Source organism: Saccostrea echinata, unplaced genomic scaffold (genome assembly GCF_033153115.1).
Source record: "Saccostrea echinata isolate AGI-Se365-2 ecotype Australia unplaced genomic scaffold, CSIRO_AGI_Sech_v1 ptg000016l, whole genome shotgun sequence".
NCBI classification, from domain to species: Eukaryota; Metazoa; Mollusca; class Bivalvia; order Ostreida; family Ostreidae; genus Saccostrea; species Saccostrea echinata.
This window is the reverse complement of record NW_026889765.1, coordinates 16,074,630-16,095,992: the sequence shown is the minus strand read 5'-3', so window position 1 is coordinate 16,095,992 and position 21,363 is coordinate 16,074,630. Positions and strand designations below refer to the sequence as shown.

General features: G+C 31.3%; 1 protein-coding gene across 9 annotated transcripts in view; it reads right to left on the bottom strand.

The window, feature by feature from the left end:
- Positions 1–959: 959 nt before the first annotated feature.
- Positions 960–21,363, bottom strand: part of LOC133188510 (RNA-binding motif, single-stranded-interacting protein 3-like) — an 80,355-nt gene continuing 59,951 nt past the window's right edge. For 7 of the 9 annotated variants that reach the window (XM_061323968.1, XM_061323975.1, XM_061323970.1 and 4 more), the window contains exons 5-12: positions 17,903–18,122; positions 16,148–16,227; positions 15,172–15,240; positions 14,524–14,573; positions 11,741–11,906; positions 5,626–5,712; positions 5,294–5,361; positions 960–4,675 (exon numbers count right to left, since the gene is read on the bottom strand). In XM_061323968.1, the coding sequence (XP_061179952.1) occupies positions 4,666–4,675; positions 5,294–5,361; positions 5,626–5,712; positions 11,741–11,906; positions 14,524–14,573; positions 15,172–15,240; positions 16,148–16,227; positions 17,903–18,122 (750 nt within the window). In that variant the 3' untranslated portion in view covers positions 960–4,665. Of the gene's footprint in view, positions 4,676–5,293; positions 5,362–5,625; positions 5,713–7,707; positions 10,839–11,740; positions 11,907–14,523; positions 14,574–15,171; positions 15,241–16,147; positions 16,228–17,902; positions 18,123–21,363 lie in introns of those variants that run through there. The other 2 variants (XM_061323972.1, XM_061323969.1) reach the window with 2 other exon arrangements.

The following is a 21,363-nucleotide window of genomic DNA, read 5'->3' as shown; positions in this document are numbered from 1 at the left end:
TAGGAATATTTTCGATAAGGATGTCAAAATTATATAAAAAAAATTTAAATGATTGCAATATACTGTATTCATGCTTTCTATGATGAATGCATTTGTAGAGATAATAAGCGATCATTACTTTCTATGATATTATATTCTGCGTTAACTTCGATGCAAAATGTATCAACGCAAAATGTAAGGATCCAAAAAAGTGAGTTTTTACAAATTTGAGTTATTACATTTTGCATTGACCTCAACGTAAAATATGATAAAGAAATATGTAATAATTCTAAAGGTATTTTATTACATTTTGCGTTGGTCTCGATGCAAAATATAATAACGCAAATGTAATAATCTCTGATAATTACATTTTGCGTCGTTATTATATTTTACGCTGTAACAGTGGGTCAAACTCCAAGGTCAAGAGGTCAAATATGTTGGTCCTCAAAAGGGTTTTGTCACAAGGAATACACATGTGATATATGAAAGCCCTAGCACCAACTATTCAAAAGTTATGGGCAAGATTAAAGTTTCAGGGGGCACAGACAGACAGACGGACGATAGAACATAGGAAAAATTATATGCTTCCAAGATTATTTTTCGTTCATCGCACATTTATGATACCTGTACACTGTACTTTAATATCCTCCCAAAATAATTATTTTTATCGCGATTGAATGATGGGCTGAAATCCCATTTACTAGATATCATGTTATTATGTTCACCTGTATCCGACCTTCAAGGTGAATATAATTTCCAACACAAGTTTGCATATTTCAATCATTGAATCATAAAATAAAACTTTTTTGTCAGTATGATTTAGCAACACAAATAAGTGCAATATTAACCCTGAGCTTCGGGCTCTTAAATTTTTGCCATTTGCAATATTTTGAAATACACAATACAAATGCTTTCTTAATTATAATAGAGACACCTTAATTTTAGAGGTACCTAAATTTTGAAAAACAAAAACAAGGTGCTTTGAATCAACCATGTGATTTTATTTCTAATGAATGATGACAAGTTTTAAATGAAAATTAAAAAAAAAAATCTACAAAATGAAATAAAAAAGACTCAGATTTGTGTTTCAATGACAACAGATGCATGATACTCTAAAAAAATCATATTTGTCCTCAACAACTACAGGCAAAACATTCTACATTCCATAACTTTGTAAACCAAACTATAACTGTTAACTTATACTCAAAGCCAAATCATCAAATTTTAAGATTTCTTTAGAATTACTTTGGTCCCCACTATATGGCTCATATAATTTCCTCAGTTCCAAAGACACACTTTACTCTGTGTTGTTGGTCCTGATCTTGCCTACAGACTTTAGATCGCCTTGGCCTTGAGGATAAATTGAATATGAAAGACATTTAGCTCTTTGCTAGTTAAGCTATATGCCTTGAGTATCTCAACATGAAAAATGCTAATCTATTGACCCACAGATGCACAGTGCAGTCCAAAAGTTAATGTTTCTGTCCTCTCATTTTCCTTGCAAAACTGCATATGGACTGTATTAAAAGCAGTTGAAATGGTTGTTGCACATATACAGCCTTGTGCAAAAAATGGAAGACTGTTTTGGACCAAGAAATAAAAATGATTGCTTTCAGAACTTAATTAGATCACAGTAAATAAAACATATGGACACACCATTATGTAATAATGTTCACAAAAACAGACTTTTGTTGTAGTTAATTTTTCTCCCTGAGAGCGGCGTTCCATTACATCTCTAACAATAAAGCAGTCTAATTTATTATAACACTAGAATTTCACTAAATTTAATCACTATTTATATAACACTAGCTTTTACTATAGTAGACTTCCAATTTGAGTTGAAAGACAGAGATTTTAATAATATCTCTCCTTTATAACTATGTTGTTCATGTCTTTGATTGCTTCATAAATTGTTTTCGTATGTCTTGAAAATACCTTTTAGCTATAAAATTGAAAACGATTCTGTATTTTTTGCTTCAAAAATACATGTAACAAGGAGATAAAATTTGTAATTTTATGAACATTAGTAAATTTTGAAAAGTGATTAAATAATTTCAAATTTTTTTTAACAATGAACAATACTTTAAAAAGATAAAAAGTCATTTCATTACATACATGGTTTGTAACAAAAGTAAAAATTGTATTGCTATACATATATAATTCTACAAGGTTGTTGATTTCACAATTACAGTCTGAATATTATTCAGTATAACACTTCATTCCTAGTCATATTAATGGAAAATAAATGAAATGTGAAGCCATGATTCAATCAGCACATTCCAAGCAAAGGATCAGACTTGCTATGAAAATTCATGATATTTCTGTAAATCAATGCCTCTAGGAAGAATTGTTTTCTTCCTTGGGAAAAAAATATATAATTCCAAAAATGAAAATGAAAACTAAAGCTAACCAACAATCAAATACAAAGCTACAGCACTATATGCACGAAATGCCATGTCCATCACAGTTCTGAACTATTCTCCCATGATGCAGTATAAATTTTGATCCATGTATAGCCACTGTATTAACTAATGACAGATTTACAGATGTCACTTTTTGATCAAACAGGTCTTTCATCATAAAATGGAAAGCTACCCTTACTTTGATATAGAGAAACTGCCCATCTTACATGCTGTAAACAAGGAAATTCCCTCCTCTTGTAATTACAAGGATATTTCCTCCTACTGTAATGACAAGAATATTTCCTCCTACTGTAAATTACAAGGATATTTCCTCTTGCTGTAAATTTGACATTTTTCCAGGAAAGGTACCTTATGTTTTGGGTTATATATGTGGTGCCCAAATATTTCATTTTGGTATACAATGCAATGAAACAACTTAAGAGAGGACTTAAATAGGCTTTCTTGCCATCTGTTCAATCCCTTTCCTTTTGGAAATAAATATTTTTTAGAATTAAAAAAAAATATAAATGACTAACCAAACCATGTCAGATATTAATTAACAGAAAGGCTGTACTTGCATATTAACATAAATAACCCAATTGCATAAAATTTTCCAGGATTACTGTAATCAAGCATGTTTTTCAATAATACTCTACAAATGTGAAAGGTATAAGCTTAACCTATTATATAAAAAAGTGGCTTTAGCAAATACATAAATATATAAATGTATACTCTTGAAATTTAAATTAAAGATGTCAAATCACATCAACATGTGTATTAATCTAACCACTGACAGACCAATTACTTCTATTTGTTACAATATACTTACAGCAATACCAATGTTTTTGGTCTCATTTTTTAATTATCTATCCGAGTTCACTCATGTCAAAATTCTATAATCAAATGATGAAAAAAAAGCATAATCATATTTTTAAAAATGTGCATGATATAAAAAAAAACACACTACTTTGTAAATCACTGTACATTTCAAGGCTAATGCCACAGGTAAAATAATGACCAATAAAAACTGTATACGTGAAGCAATTGATCACAAATGCAAAAGCAACATACGGTGAAAATGATGAAATGATTAATCTATAACTACGCTGATGAATAAAGAAAGTAGAGATGAATGACACCGACAAACAGACAGACTGGTTTTAATGATGATGGAAATTCAGGAGCAGTAGAGTAGTTCACATAGAAACATGGTTCTAGCATCAAAGTATATAAAAAACGTTTTCATAAAGCAGAGTTCACAATGAGTTGCTATATTGTGTAAATACCTAAGTTTAAAAAGTCTATTCACATGTTATTTCATTGTGTGTAGTATTATTATATTGCTTTTATCCACAACATACTTGTTAATGAGCAATTTCAGATAACCTGATATAAAGGGCAATTGATAATTATAATAAAAATTGAAAGCATAAAAAGTATTTTTCATTAAAATTTAAAGTCATATTTAAAAATTGATTTTCAATTAAAATGTTTTCAATTTTACCACAGAAAAACTAATAACCAAATGGTTATACCATGTATACCATCTTTTTTAAAATAATCTTAATTTAAAAGTTGGAGGAATTAATCCAAAAAACAAAAATGAAAAAGAAAAAATTGACGATTACAGAAAATAACAAAGATAATCTCATCAATGATTGGAAACACAGAAACATTAATCAACAACTAATAAGCTATTGTCATTTAGCGATTGTTCTACCAACATTATTTTTTTTGATTTGAACTGTTGAACTATACATGTCAATCACACAATTAACAAACGACCGAGGTAGGAATAAAAGAATGTACTCTCAATACACAAATAAAAGGCTTCATCTGAAGTATTTCCTATTGCATAACATAAAACATGTGGTTCATGACCTTGTCCTTAGACAATGGCAACTCTTTAACACTTCAGGTTTTTTTTGTCTTTTTTTTGAACAACTAAACGAAAACTTTTATCACAAAACATTTCCTACACCTGTCAGATGAAAAATTAATCTTGTAAATTATAGACATTATTTGGTGACATTGAAGAGAAATGCTGCCATATTAGAAAACAAGAAAGATTATTAAAGGAAATAAAATTGTGTATTTGTGGAAAACAATTTTACCCACTGTCATTAAAATTACAGAAAAAAATGTCACAAATTGATGAAAATGTTATGCGTCCTGTCAAAGGCTTTCAGCGGGGGACATTGATGACTTTGGATACAAATATAGCACCGATCAATTATCCTCTCAATCAGAATAGCAGAGTTAGTCTGGTGCATGTGGCCATGTCTTATGTGAAGCTGAAATAAAATTCAGTAAAGAAAATAATTCAAATGCATTTGAGCAAACAAAAACAGTTATCTTTGATTATCTCTAATATGGTAACCATGGGTATATTGAAGTGAATTGCAAATTACAACTACTTTTTCTTGTTGTATTTTAATCTCAATATCTTGAATTCTCAGATACCTGGAAGTTTTTTCTTAGTCCCATAAAGTGAGAGAAAAAGAGGTCTGACTATATCTCTAGAAATATCTATTTCATCACTGAATGGAAGATTTTACTAAAAATTCACTTTAACCTATTTAGTTACAATTCTTATTCTTGACGGAGTTACATAGGCAGCTTTCAAGTCAGCCTATAATTGTTCTTACCTTGACTTGAGTTTCATAGGCAGATTGTAGGTTTACCTGTAATTGTTCTTACTTTAACATTTACTAGCCTCCTTGTACATAAGCCTATGATTGATTTATTCTTGACCGATTTATGTAGGCAATTTAAAAGTTAGCCTATAATAGAATGTTCTTATTTTGACTGAATTACAAAGGCAGCTTTCACTAGGTCAGCCTGTAATTATTCTTACCTTGACTTGAGTCACATATTAAAGAATTTGTATGTGAGCCTGTAATTGTTCTAACCTTGATTGAGTTGCATAGGCAGCTTGAAGGTTAGCCTGTAATTGTTCTTCACCGCTAGCTTGGTCAGGCTGTAATTAAACAAATTACACAAATTCATGAATGTAACACTTCACACAAAATTTGCATGTAATAAAAATCCACTCTTTCAATGGATGTTTTTAATGATAAGAATTTTATTCCAATATGTAAAGAAAAATATTGGAATATATGATTTTATTAAATTACACAAATATATGTCATTTTGACTGAAGGGTTTTCTAGTTTATTTTCCTTTTCATACAATATAAGTTGTGCCAGAAACTTTAATGGCTTTACCACTTATCAAAACTTACATCAAGCTGAAGGCCCTGGATCATGGCGCCCCCTTGGTATGGAATCTGTGAGTAAGCGGACTGGGCCAGGGGGGAGGTGGCGAGGTACTGAAAGGGAAATACATATCTATTAATAGCATTCTCTATCGGATGTTTTGAAAACATTGCAAAAATGAAATGAATTCCTTCCATTATTTTTTTTTTTAGAGAAAGAAGTTTTTCCCTCGAACATTTTAACTTTATCAAATCAATCAACATGCTGTATGTATTTTTGCATTTGGGCATACATAAGTACTGTATTTGAAACTTGTTTCTTTATGTTTACAACTTTTCTTCATGGTTTAATACTCATTATTGTATTCCGAGTAACATTTCTAGGGTAAATATATATGTAAATCCACACTGATTAATACATTTCTAATATACATTAATTAGTCAAGCTTCACATACAACTTTACAATAGATATGTAAAATCTAAGACTCTATCACAACTACAAATGTATGGTTCTAAGTACATGTGAATATAATGATAATTATGCAGATTTTACATGGCTAATTGTTGAAAAGATTTTTTTTTTGTCTATATGTAAAGAAAACGAAGTAATAAAGTACATATTTCCAACAAAATTCACCATCCCTATACAAAAATCCTGTCTGCCTGTGTTACCATGGCAACAGAGTTACCACGGTAACAATGACATCAACAAGATCACCAAGGAAGGATGTGATAGGTAACAGTAGTGAACAGCATGTTGTCATCAATTCTCAAACTGACCATCTGGCAGTTAATTCTGCAGTGTGAGTGTTACAAGTCAAGCAGTTAAAATCAGAATTTGATTATAATTAATATATGAAAGAAATTTGAGTATGGTACACGAGAATTGATGACATCACAGTCTATTATCATGTGAGGGCTCAACAGTGGATACACAATCTGTGCAATTGTTATAAGCATTAGTTATGCTAGAAGAGGCCTGCTAAGCAAAACTTGACCCCCCCCCCCAAAAAAAAAAACGAGACGAAGTTTTTTCCATCTTTGAGTTATTGAATTAGTGAATTTCAACTTTCCCCCACCATCTTAGAATTCAGTGAATTTCAATTTTCAATGGTCAAGTTCTGGTGAGAAAGCCACTTCCATTTGACATCCAGATATATATACAATAATTATATTGGCTGAAAAAGATTGATCTGGCTTATATAAACCATACAACTATATAAAACAAAACAAAACAAGCCTTTGTGTCAAGGGAGATAATCATTGTATGGTTCACAATAAAGGTTTGGTTTTATGTTCCGATACTTTACAAATGATCAGAGGATGGTTTTAATTAAAATCCAAAATTTTCTGAAAACTTTTACTGAAACTTGTCTAATTTAAAGTATTTTTATTATACTATAGTTGGACACTAATGACTCATTTTGTACTTGTCTGTTAAAAGAGTATATTAAATTAAGTATCCGAGATCTATTTGCCATCCAATGATATTATCCCAAAGCATCAAAACTCACAGGTTTAGAGTATATATAATATATATAAGTGTGTAATCTACATATCATACAGTATACAGAAAATGAGTGTACAAATATTGATATATATGGAAATTAAACACTGGAGCAATGCAAAGAGAGGACTAATGTTCTAGTGGACAGCATAGTCAAAACTAAATTATAACTGAAAAATTAAATATCCACTAGAAACACCATGTACTCTCTTTTCAAGCATATATATTTCACAACATGCACAAAAATAATTGGAGAAATAAATAAAAAGAAAGTGTTACAGGAAATAAAGCCTAGATATCGTAAAAAAAAAAACCAACACCACACAATTACCGGGCAGCCATCTTGTATCCCAGCATTCCCTTTCTCGTTCCTTTCAGTTCTGTTTGCATGTGACAAAATCATCACTGACCCAAGATTTTTGATCATTAATAGCTGTTTTATATAATTTGAGTCCTTTTTTTTATCACTTCAATTGTATTATCATGCTTTTATTTGTCCCTATAATCCACCTTAATCAGCCTATGTCTCGGTTCTTCCAGAAGACATATGGAACTCCTTGGGCATCTTCCATCATCAGACATTGAAAAAACAGAACTCAACTTTTATCGATAACAAATGACTTTTATTGCAAGATTCCAGATGTCCTTAAATCAGCCATTTGTCACATAAAAAAATGAAGTACCTTTTCTTGCAGTTTCTTACCCACAGTAAAAAATTATATGCATAGTGCATAAAAAAAATTATTTAAAAAAAAACAAAGACCAGAGAAATGTAAGGTTACTGCATCTCAGTAACTGTGTAAAAACAAAAACACAAAAATGTCAAATATATCATGAAACATCACTCTTCGTTTAATTGCTAAAAAATAAAGGCTCTGAAATACAAACAATCACGCTCAACAAAGATATATTTGAATGTAATTTTTTTTGCTAACATACTCATGGTTAAAAATTTATTTTCATTATTAGGATTTTTGGTTAAGCCAGAGGAAAAAAAATCATATCTACAGTAGAAACAAGATACCATCACCCATTAAAAAATGCATCGCAATTTTTTTTATTATTTTTTACAAAAAGACTACTCATCTAACATCTATGTACAAATGCAAAAAATTGCTTTCTAACCAAACATACTTAAACATGAGGACATCCTAAATGTGAAAGTTGAAAATGTGGTGAAATGAATGGAATAGTTTGAATATTAAGATAAATAATTTGGAACACTTGAACATTTGAACATCTAAAATTACTTTATAATATCCTATAGTTTCTTTCTTCAAAGAAGACAAAAAGGTAGCAGCTTTTATATCTATTTTTAGTTAGGCATATTCATGCGAAAATGAGTATACTAACACATTTTTAGTCTTGATTATCTGACTCAAGGGAGCTAACTCTTCTTTTATAAACTCTGTTACTCCCCTTGCCTGTTTACACCTCTTTATAGCACCAAGTTTAAATGCTCTGACTGAAATTTCACTTTCATAACATTATTAATGATTCTCCAATGATTAATTATTTAAGAATATAACAATGTCTATATATATATATCTATATATTAAATAATTATGATATTTTGAATACATTTTGCTCTTTTTTACTGGCAAGTCCATTTTATGGAATCTGGGTATACTTTAAAATAAAAATACATTACAAAAGTTTAACAAAAAAAAGTTATAATTAGAAAAAGTAAAAGTATTGTTCAGTATTCAGGACCCGATAAGTAATATCAAAACAATTAAGAAATGAAAATATTGTGATAGATAAAAGAAACTTAAAAAATATATATAAAAAAGATTCATTTGCCTGAATTTTATTCTCACATCAGATAAACTAGTTATTTGTTTTGTTATTATGCATTGTAAGTTCTATAGGTCTTTATACACTTATATACATGGTGACTTTTTTCAGAAAAAAGGGTAGTATATATCTATATATACTGACATTGTCAACAAGTTGATTTCCATTTAGAGGTAGTAGCACTAATCTTTGTATGAAAATTCAATTCTACATATTTAACACTCTTAAAAAAGTATATAAAAAAAAGGTTGGCAACAATAGGCACGAGTTACATTTTTATATATTAATATTTATCTCTCTTGGAATATGGAAGTTGTCTATAGAGCATACAAGAACAAGCAATTTAAAGCTACTTAGTTGGAGTATAATATTGGGCAACCACTAACAATTAATATCTTTTTTTTTTTGGTCAATGAAACACAAATTCCAGTTTGAATTTTGTCCCATTACTTTTATCCCCATAATATTCTTTTTATTATCAAACTCCATATATTCAATTATATACATACTATGAACATTACCTTTTTAATAACAAGGATTTATGCTAAAGTGCTATGCTTAAGACTTTGCATGGTATATTACTTATATAGATATATATATATACTGAAAAGACACCACTTACTCAATTAACATCACAGATGCATATAGAGGGGATTGCGTAATAGATTTGATGCTGCCCTGAGAAACAATATATAAATTGTTTACATGGTCCCACATACGATATCAAAACTCTGCCATATAATCCGTAAATCATATCATAAACAAAGACTTGATTATTCTGTTGATACGTAAGCAAAATTTGATAAAACTTTACACGAATGGACCAGAAACTTTTTTCAGATTGAAAATTCAAAAAATGTTTACACTGATGAAGCCAAGTAAAAGTCCTTTAGTGCATGTGTACCTGCTTGTATGAGATAAAAGTGTATCAGTTTGAAAAAGAAAGATGGATGAAACTGGTTACATCTATGTACATATTTACATCACTTTGCATAGAATATCTTTACAAGCCTACTTTTCTATCAAAAAAATCCTTCCATAAAAATGCTTCATCAGTCTATAGTCCTCAAAGTGGCCATATTTTCCTTCCCCTATCATACAAGTACAATCAACACCTATATTAATGGTCCTATCCTAGCTATGCTATATTGCTTCATACAGCTCTCTGATGTAAACTGAAGAAAGGGGTATAAGATGGTTCCAATAAAAAGCCAGGTGGCAAAAGATGAGGATAACCAAATGAAAAATATTGGAGAAAACATACCACTCATGTTTCAGATACTAGCAGCTATGCACTCTATCCCAAAAATTAAAAAAAAAAAACATTAAATGCAGGCATATAAAACAATACAAATTATATAGGGGAAAAAAATGTAAAAACAAATGTCACATAACTGATGGTTGTCAAGACGAAAACATGGTTACCATAACAACAGTCATGACAACATAATGCCATTCACAACAGAGTGAGTTGGGCCTATACAAGTCTGTACACATTCTACACAGTATTTATGTGGATTAAAATTTTGAGTATTGCTGGTGAAAGGTAAAGTTCGATTAACACTGTACTTTGTAGAAATAATTTTGAAACCATTACACAGTTAATGGAGTCCCAAGAGCCGTATCATCCAATCATCTTGTACAAACAAGCCATAACAATGACAATCACATTTTCAATCTAGAGTTCATTCATATTCATCATTTGCTTCGCTTAATGTAATGTGAGTATACAAATCATGTGACTAAAGTCAATCCAATCATGTTTGTGAACTAATATCATGTGACTTCTGAGAGTGTTTGTATAGCTCATTGCTGTTGCCATAGGCCTACGGATCCATCAGAAAGAATGGTGGGGTATGCGGTGGAAATGGGGTTAAGTAGAGAGTTGGGGGCAGGTGAGGTGCTCTGGGGCAAGACGGGGGAGGTAGATAGCACCTGCAAGAAAAAATACAAGATATATATTATTTGGGTCTCTTCTAAAATTGAGTATTTATTCCCAACCACCCTCATTTTGCCTCACAAAATCTATCAAGAAAACATTCTCAATCCTAAGTCACTTTTATGTTATATCTGAACAAGTTGGATTGCTGGGTAAAGTTTGCTTAATTTTTCTATAAGAAGAATAATGAAGGAGTTTTAATATAATTTCTAGAGGTATTGGGTTAGATAACTGCCGGATTTCACTTTTGGATTTGCATCTTGTCTGTTATGCACCGGATGTAACAAATACATGTAAGGTCACTACAGCGTTTACTTGTGTTGTCATGTAGTTTATATATAACTGTTTAACTTTGCTACTTTGCTACGAGTGCATTTTTTTACAATTATTTCAGACTGTTGGCACATTTGAAAGGTTTGGATGTTGTTGTGCAACCATGTAATCCCTTTTATATATATATTATATTCTTACTATCTAGAATGAATTAATGTACACTTGACATAAAAACTCTCTTCAAAAATGAAAACACAAATATGACACATCATCATAAGTTGTTATATAGTTGTAATCATCTAAGACATGGTTCTACCAATACTACAGTAAAAAAGATTTCATTGTGTAAAACAATAAAAGAAATACAAGGAAAATGTCATATGAAATAGTAAAAAAAAAAAAATACAATGAAAAAAAGAAATGATGTCAATTCTTACAAGAAGTCTTAAAAAATGTCATTTTACAGATTGAAAAAAAAATTAAAGGGAGAAAATATAGCCATGATTGATATATTTTCTCTTTCTTTGTTTTGCAGATGGAATTGGCAATGTTTTAATGAGAGTTATGTCTCTTAGTTCTGGTCAACTAAACCAGACTGCCCAGGAAAGTACGAATACGGACTCACATGGGCCATAGGAGGCTGCATGATGTATCCTGGGTGGACCCAGCCCTGGGCAGCGGCAGCAGCAGCAGGGTTAGTCTGAGCCACTTGGTAGGTCTGAGGGGTGGTGGCTACGGTGTATCGGGGGAGGGTCAGGCCTGCAGGGGTCATTAAGGCGGGAGTTCCAACTCTGCAACGAAAGAAAATATAAACATATGAAATGTATATTTATATTCATTTTTTTTCATTTGCATTTACAGTTTGGTGAAGGGGCATGAAATAATTGTTCATGTAATTTTACATACAGAATTTTCCTCTTTTTTTTTTTTTTTTGGTGTGCATGTTCAAAAGAAAGCATTCAACAATCACTTTTAAATACATGCACTTCCTCCATTCTTTTTAGTAAAAAAAGCTTTGTTCTGTAACAGAACTGCAATTACTTGAAAAGTACCCTTTTTCTTTTTTTTTTTCCTAAATGCATTTTTTTTAAATCCTTTTTAAGGATAAAACTTGAAATTTTTAGCACAAAATAAAAATTCTTTAGAGAATTGTCATAGCATCAAGCAAAACCTGACAATTCTCTAATTCTTATTCTCTTTAGATATTTATCAATAATGTTTTATTTTGCCCAAAAGGTCAGTCTCTGATTTCCTTATTGAGGTTAAGTAAAAAGGTACTAAAAATATCCTTTATCTAAATAATAAACTGAAATGAATCCCAAAATGGAACTTATTTTCTGATATCTTCTCCAGCATTGCCTTAGTTGTTAACCTGGGGAGCCCCATCAATTATCCTGGGATCTGACTAAATATAGTACTAAAAGACATCAATTCTGAAATGCCACAGAGAGCAAGAAAAATGCCATTTGTACAAATACCATCAGCTTAGCAAAACCTCCAAAGGATAATTAAACATCCAAGAATATGTTGCCTCTTTGCTTTGTGATATGCTTTGCTTTCTCTAAATTTTGATAAAGTACGTATATGACAAAAGAGAGGCTCATGGATCACAGTGCTCATCTGGGTCATATTTTCATTTTCTGGCCTGGTTCTAAGGGATATATTCCTTTAAAATTTCTCTGTGTTGTATGTCTTTATGAAGTACTACTGATCAGTAGTATACAAGATTTACAAAGATGTTCTGACTAACTTGAACTGCATGTGGCCATATTGTTTGGAATAAGATTTTTCCTAAATATTTTATAAAAATATTTCCTACTATTATGGAGTCTCAGCTGGGAGCATGATTGAACAATTAAGAATCTACACTTCATGAATATGTTTTCTTATAAAACTGCCAAACTGGGATCCTGATGTTCTAGAGAAGAATTTAAAATGCTTCTCTTATTTCCTATATGTTTTTACTAGATTCCTCATTGTGGGCCCATCTTATTCCTAGCAAGACATCATTATTTGAACAAACTTACATAAATACTACATTGTATATATCTGAAAACTTCCACATATTAAGTTTTTATGGCTCAGTTATTCTAAAGACTTTTAAAGGCATCACCCTGCTTTTACTTTGAATTATATAGCACAGTCTTTTATTTGAACATAATTGAATCTCCTTTCATAAAGGACACTTAGTGCCAAGTTTGGCTAAAATTAGCCCAGCAAGTGTTTTATTGAGGAAATCAAACATGAAAAGTTAGTATACTAATTTAACAAACACATGTTGGACAAACTTTGATAAGAAAGCTTACTTGAGTCTGGCTCAGGTGAGCTAAAAATTCCTCTAGCCTTTTTATTAAAAACCAAATTAATCCATGCCTTGGTTATTTAGCAAATCTAATATAATTTCATTAATTAATGAAAGAAAACATTCATTCTTTCCAAAACAAAATTTCTGGATGTATAAATGATAAAAAAAAAAAAGTAAGGTCAAAGCCATGAAAAGTAGAATTACAAGAAATGTGGAATGAAAATCATAAATTCTGATATTGTTCTTTGATTAATATAATGATCATTGTCTGATGAGTCTATACTCCAAGCAACATTAATACTGAAAATATAAACACAGTATGTCAATCTAATGGACTGCTTGGGGTCTACTAGATCTTGCAATTGGCCATAAAACAATGTCATATAAACACTGTAGGAAAACTATCAAAAAATACTTAATGAGACCACAAAAGTCTGGCTTCATATTGATTAGATGATAAAAAATCCATCCCAAATCAGTAATTTTTATAACTATTGCAACAGATGGTAGACTATAAAATCTGTCAACTACAGCCCAGTAATTAATCAAAAAGTCACCAGGAGATTAACGATCATGTGACTTCACTATGGTGGCAAATACATAGTTACAATAAAAATGGCATCTCTTTTTAAAATGTTTTCCAAATTTACTTATGCAAATTACCAAAAAAAAAAAAAAATTGCACTTTGGAAGTGCTTTGGAAAATGTTGTAGGACAGTTAAAGAGTATCATATTTCAAGCACCTCTTAAAATTATGAAAATTTCTAGATATATTAAGGGTCCATTCTTCATCTTCCCACAGGAACTGAGATGGCAGATATGAGGCATACAATTAATCAAATAAGGTCATTGTAAGTTCATTCTTCAATTATCTTTTCCTATTCTCTTTAAAAAAGTTGAAAGTGTTGGAATAAAATACTTTCTAGAGTGGGTGTATAGCTAAAACATAGTCTTCAAAACAAGTCCCCCATATCAGACACCAGACACTTGAATTTGGAAAGTTTTTACAGATTACATATATATAAAGTGATAAAAAGTTCTCTCCCCTTGATGTTGCTGCAGTGCAACCTTAAAAAGTTAAAGATAAACTTCCTTAAACTTACCCATTTGTTGCGAGGGCTTGGTCAGCATAGGCAGCTAAGGCAAGGCTTGGCTAAAGAGAGAAAAAGAAAAACATTCTATATTTCATCATACCAATCCAATACAATTAATATTCATACAAATTGCCTGCATGTTTATCATGCAATCTATATAGCATTCAACATGTATGCTGCATACATAAAGTCAATGCAAAAAAAAAAAAAAAATGTTATTGCCTGTAAACACTCAGTACTCTTTATTGAATTTATTTTTATCACAAGCCTTAATTATTTAATGTTGATGAAAATAAAAATGATGTTAATGCACTAGTTTGTTAGTATTTCAGAAATTTCATTAACAAAGGGTGAGACTACACTTGTTAATTAAAATATATTAATTAATGCTTAAAACCATGCCACCAACAGATGCATGCAAGCAGCTCAAAAGAAAACAGGCAATGCCCTTGTATGTATGTATTTTTGACCTTATCTAATAATGTAAAAACCTTAGAATTCAAGAGTTTACTCCCTTTAACAAAATGAATGAAACAATGTTCTAAAAGCATGCCAAATATGAGCTGAATTCACATAAACAAAGAGAGCAGGGGAGCAAAAAATAGAAGTACAAAAACTGATAGGGAGCAGAGAAGAGCAAATTGAAAATTTTATTACATCTCCCATTTGTTGGAAGTAGGCCTGCAGGGATCCACTTTTGTCAAGACCAACCAAACTCTGGGCCAACTAAAGAAAAAAAATCCGAAAAACAAAGGTCAATGACAAGCCAGGGATTAGAAAAAAATTAGTGCTGATTCTTCGCCTTTTTCTGGAGGAGAACCAGTTTACTGGAAACTGGATGTACTTCTTGCATATATTTGTACTTCACTTTCGAAATCTAATTTCCATGATTTTTTTTTATTTGGCTATATCAATGAAATTTTTGGGTCAATGCATGCATAATTACTAACATTGTCACCAATCATATTTTTGTCAATTATGACAAAACCTTTTTAAGATTTTATCATGCTAAAAGTATTTATGTCTTTTGCCATGCATATAGTATGAATCAGGTCTAAATTACAAAACAAGATTGGAAAATGCTCCATAAATGTGCCCATGAATACTCTATTTATATTCTCACTACAACTATATAGCTATAAAGACCACAATTTTTTGTGCAAGTGCACTGCAATTCACTGATAATTGTTATGATCATGCCATGTTTAAGATTTAATGCTCAATGGAAATCTTTCAATCAGTCATATTTCATCTTTTTTTTCCCCTTCAACTGATCATATTCAATTGAATTTGTATTTTTCAAAAGGCAGATGAAATCTCTTGTCTATGATATATACTGACGGTAAATATATCTCAATATAAATATGATTAATAGATTACACTTTTTATCAAATTCAAAACTAAGAGAGAACTATTTCTAGCTAATTAATGCAAATATGAATGAATCACTTTCCAGATATACAATATTTCTATATGAAATGAAATTATGTTGGAATAATCATTACTGGTGTAATATAAGGGTTAAATAAATTCAATTAAAAAATTAGTCTTTATTTAGCTGGGTATCCCATAAAACTTGAAATCTGGCAAAAGCTAACACCCATGGCAACCATCACCATGGCAACTTGCTTACCTCATTCCGCATTTGTGGGATAGCAGTCTTTTTCTTGTTTCCTCCATCAGCAAATTTCACCAACAGAGGTTCTGTGCAACCTTTAAAAATGAAGAAAAGAAATATTTAGAAGCTATAAAAGATTAACAAATATAAATTTATTATTTCTTTGAGGTGCAATACTTTCTGTCAAGTACACCAAACATTTCTTTTTTCTCACAGAACTCTCTTCTTAATTTGAATTTTCAGTGATACAATTAACTCACAAAAATATGTTTCTGATTGCAAAAGATATCTTTACAATATATGTCGATCATGTTCATTGAAAACAATTTAAAGCAATGAATAGTTTCTCCTTTAAAACTTAGAGATGTGTATTGTTCAACACAACCTTACTTTCTAAAATCATAAATAGTTTCAATTACCTGCATGGATATTAGAAGGCCTAGATATTTTTTATTTTCTATGCTTACAAAATACAGGTTAGTGGGAAATAACATGGGATAAGTAAATAAATAGGTCAGACATCAGCAAAGAACTTGTTTATACTGTCAGTCAAATAGTGACCCCTGTACAGTAGCAATCTAAAGGCCTACTTAATTGTGGGTCAAAAACATAAAATAACACTGAATGCCACAGAGTAGAAAGTGGTCATCCTAGCAAAAATACAAACTCTTCCACTTGCTGTACAATAAATTCACAGGAGACCATATTTTAGACCCTAACAGAGTAGGCTAGGGAACGTCTCAGTGGCCCTCTGATATAGCACCAAAGTTCAACAAAATACGAGTCTTTGAGTCTTCATGGTGCACGCATTGCATAAAAAAAAACACGTCTTGGCATTCAACGTCTCTGAAAGGCATTGTTTTACCTGACGTTGTCTTTTATTAAAATCTAATTAACCAAATTTCCCTTTTGAAATCTGGTTGGAAATTTCTTAAAATTTAAAAGACCCTTATTTTTTCAAAGATAATAACAAGTGCAGCAAATTGACACGAGAGAGAGCCCTATACATAACAAGCACAATCAGTCATGCTGAGTTTGTAATTACTTGCAAACAACACAGTGTTCAATTTATTCCTACACTGGAGTTGACACATTCAAACCTGTGTCAGCCAATTCACTTAATTTAATACCGTTTTGGGTTCAAATATTGACTTTCTTGTTCCTAAGCAAACTTAAGTGCAACAAAAGATTTCTCCCTTCAAATGACATTACCCTGCATTTTCCACTCAACAAGGTCTTAGTATAGAAAGAACCCATTCAATCAACGACTTAATACTTGTATAAGGCTGTTTCATTTAGTACCATCAAATTTCAATTAAACGAATTTTTTATCAGATATAGTGACCCCACGGTCTGTCAATAGTGCCAAATGCAATCTTTACTCAGGGAACATATACACGTATTAGATGGATTTGTTCATGCCAATTTTTCCTATGGTTTATAAAATTTGAACTAAATTGTGTATTGATATATTATCAAAACTGCAATTAAGCTGCTATATAGATCATTAATTGGGAGATATTTTGTAATCATACAATCATTTTTGTTTAAATTATGTACTGATTTTAACCTGGCTATTCTTACAGTAAATGAAATTTAGGCCTAGAATTATATCAGCTATTGCATGCATTTCACATTTATATAAATTAAAAAATAACAACTATGAACTTAAAGATTTTTTCACAGGGTTCATGTCTATGAAAGCCCTAAATCTTTCAAAATAAAATAATTAAAATTCCTTTTGTTTCAAAACCCAGATTTTGGTTGTACCTGGAAGGATTTTTCCGTTGAATTGATCGATGATCCTCTCGCATTTTTCTTTGGATTCCATTCGGCTAAACCCCACCCCTCGACTGATGCCATCGGGCTTCCGTAAAATTCTCGTGGATATCACGGTACCATAGTCCTTAAACATATTCTCTAGATTGGTCTCAGCAAAATAGATTGGAAGGTTGGCAATATATAGGTTGGTAGGGTCCTGCTCTTGTTGCTGAAAGGAGAAAAGAATTTGATCAGTTTTCCAGAGCATATCATAAATGTACTTATTACAGAAAAACTTTTACTGTACAAAAAAAATTGTTATTTTAATTTAGTAATATATATACATGTACACTGTCTTCAAAAACCTGTAACAGGAAAGGAAAAAATGTATAGCTGGATTGGCAATAAAACCTGGGAACCCTGCATCACTAGTCGGGCTCAAGCTCTACCGACTGACCTATCATGGCCCTAACCATTATTAACTTATCATAAACTTATTCTGGGAGATCATTTCATTTAGATATTGATCACAATAGCAAAACACACATGTACATATTTCTCTACTTTTCCACAAACAGTTCCATGCGGGAATGCATGCAAACCATTGAAATGTTCAAAACTATCGGCCATTGAAATGTTCAAAACTATCGGGACTCACAGCAGCATGGTTATAAAACCAATAATTCTTTTTGTAATTTTTTTTTCCCCTACATCGTATCAAAATTAATTAAAAGATCTTTATTTTTAATATATAAAATAAACAAAAGACATTTTTGTACGATGTGATCTAGCTATATATAAAAAGGATTGGCATCCATTTATATCGTTTTCTTTTTTCCTCCATCCTCTACAAACAAGAGTCTACAGAGAGTTTTGTAAAATTTGTCTGCATTGGCTCCCCCCCCCCCCCCCCCCCCCCCAGCCAAACAACATGACTGAACAACCAACAGAGAAGGTAGAATATTTATCTGTCCCTAACTAACTGAGCGATCACAAGAGGCTTTTAACAGAGTACCCTGGAGCATAAAATCAACCAACAAAAATGCTAATTTTATTCATGAGAAGATCGTGAAAGACTCTACCCTCAACTGCTTCATTTCTCTCACATGATGATGCCGTAAGAAATTTCAGGTCAACGTACATCATAACGAAGCAGAAAAACCATTGACCTTTAGGTCAATAGCTGATAGCCCTTGTACACATGCTGAAAAATACTAGCTACCTTAATTTAATAAAAAACAGAAATCATATGTGATAATTTGACTTTTTCTTGAAGATTACCACGGTCATGCTTGAACTGTACACAGCAATGACATGTTTATGACTTAAATTATCTTTACTCCTCAAATGGCAATATGACAACTCAAATACAGCTTTTTTCAGAGGCAAAACTAACTGCTAAAACCTTAATACGTAAATGTCTGTGGGATACTTAATGATTGATTTGACTTTTCAAATAAAGAGCTTTGCACTGGTTATAATGACACACCAGTTACTTTTTTGTAGTGTAAAAAAGCCCCTCCTTCTTTTTTGGAGTGTAAACATGTGACAAAAAACAGGAATTTCTAATGTTAGTTTGACACCATCTATACACATAACTCATAAATATGTGGTGTTCATTCATGTGTGGGCCAGAACATTCAGGTGTCTGTCAAAGGTAATGTATTGCCAAACACATATTTACTACTACAGTCATGTCATCTGCATTTTAAAGCTAAAACTAAACTTCTTCCATAATTGACAGAATCACAATTTAGGAACAAAAATTTAGAGAACATTAATGTTATATTAATTTTTTTTTAATTTGAATAAATTAATAATTAATTTCTTATTTGAATTTGAGTTTTCCATTAATTTATTGATTCACAGAAAAAAATAAATCAAAAATATAAAAAGACAGCAATTTGTTGTTTTCACATCTGCTAAAACACTCTATAGTCTTGGCGTTCCTGACTGCCAGTGCAACAAACTCGGTAACATATTGTCCCTATGGTTGGGTCTGGCATTTTTACTGGAAAATGTCACACAAGTGTGATGAATTGTTCCATTTAAGTGTGATTCATCAGAAAAATTGGAATCCATTTGTTGCTATGGCAATATAAACACGGAGAACATAGGGTCAAAATAAGCAGTTAATTCAGAAAAATTGTCAACCAATGGACATTTTATATTCATATTTTCATTGATAATTCTATGGCAGAAATTGTGGTCGTACTACAGGTTTTAAAATTTTAACTGACAGAAAAAGAGAGATTGAGACAACTATTGCTGTCTATTTTGCAAGTTTTGAAACATGGTTTGATTGAAATATGTATCCCAAGTAATCTACAATAAATTTCCAAGTTAAAAAAAAGTTTTAAAATCTCACTAAATCAAAACCCCGAGTGATTTGTGACTGCCATGCTGCAGACAATTTTGAGATAAGTTGTGTAAATCTGTAGATTGCATGTCTCTGTGAACGCTCTGGTCTGACAAATCGTTTGCCGTCATGGTATTCAGACATATAGTAACCGATAGAAAAGGAATGACAATCAATACACAGATAATCCTAAAACAAATGGACCTATCCATGCACACCCTTCATCATTCTTACTTCAGTCTAATCTCTGCAGTACTATACAGAAAAACTCAGGACTCGGCCCATTTAATAAACTTTAAAATAAATCTACTTTTATTGACTCCATAAAAAGCATGAAGGTGCTCTTTTAGATTTTAATTCACTATGCACAAAAAAGTTTGTGTTCTTCTTTTTTTAATATTACTCCAACCAGAGCCCTAATCGGTTCTCTACTGATTATATAAATTTCCTATACTCAATTTGGATTAAAGCTACTTCCATTAGATAAATGGACTATGATATTTTTTTTACAACCCCCAGATAGAAATTGTTTTCCGCTCATGTTTCTGATTCTAATGGCATCATCAACAGAAAACTTCCCAATCCCTTCTGCTAAGTATCAACAAGACCCGAATCCCCCAGGCGTCTGATATTACGGGACGATACAAGCCGATACAAGCAGCTTTTCATCTCAATGTTTTGGGTTGCTGAAAAACAATATTTCCAATCATACATTGTGCAATTAATTGCAGCAGTTTTGTCTAAGCATCGGTAAGGATACAGGGTCCTAAATGACTAATGACATTTTTTTATGGCTGCTGATAAAACTATAGGAAAGTTTTCTTTCTGTTTTTCTACAGGGTCTTATCAGCCATTCAGAGAATAATAGGTTTTGGGTGCAAAGGCACTTATCTCCCAAAAAATGATCAATGTGTATTGTCTGCCTTTAAACTGTCCAGTCTGATGTAAAATTAAAAAAAGGGATATAGAACATTTATAAACCAACTGGGAAAATATACTATGGAAAACAAAACAAGACATTAACTGACACACTACCTGACTCAATCAGCTTAATACTGATTTTCCTATAAATGCGGACAGATCTCGTAATGTTTTTTGACTTTTATCTGTA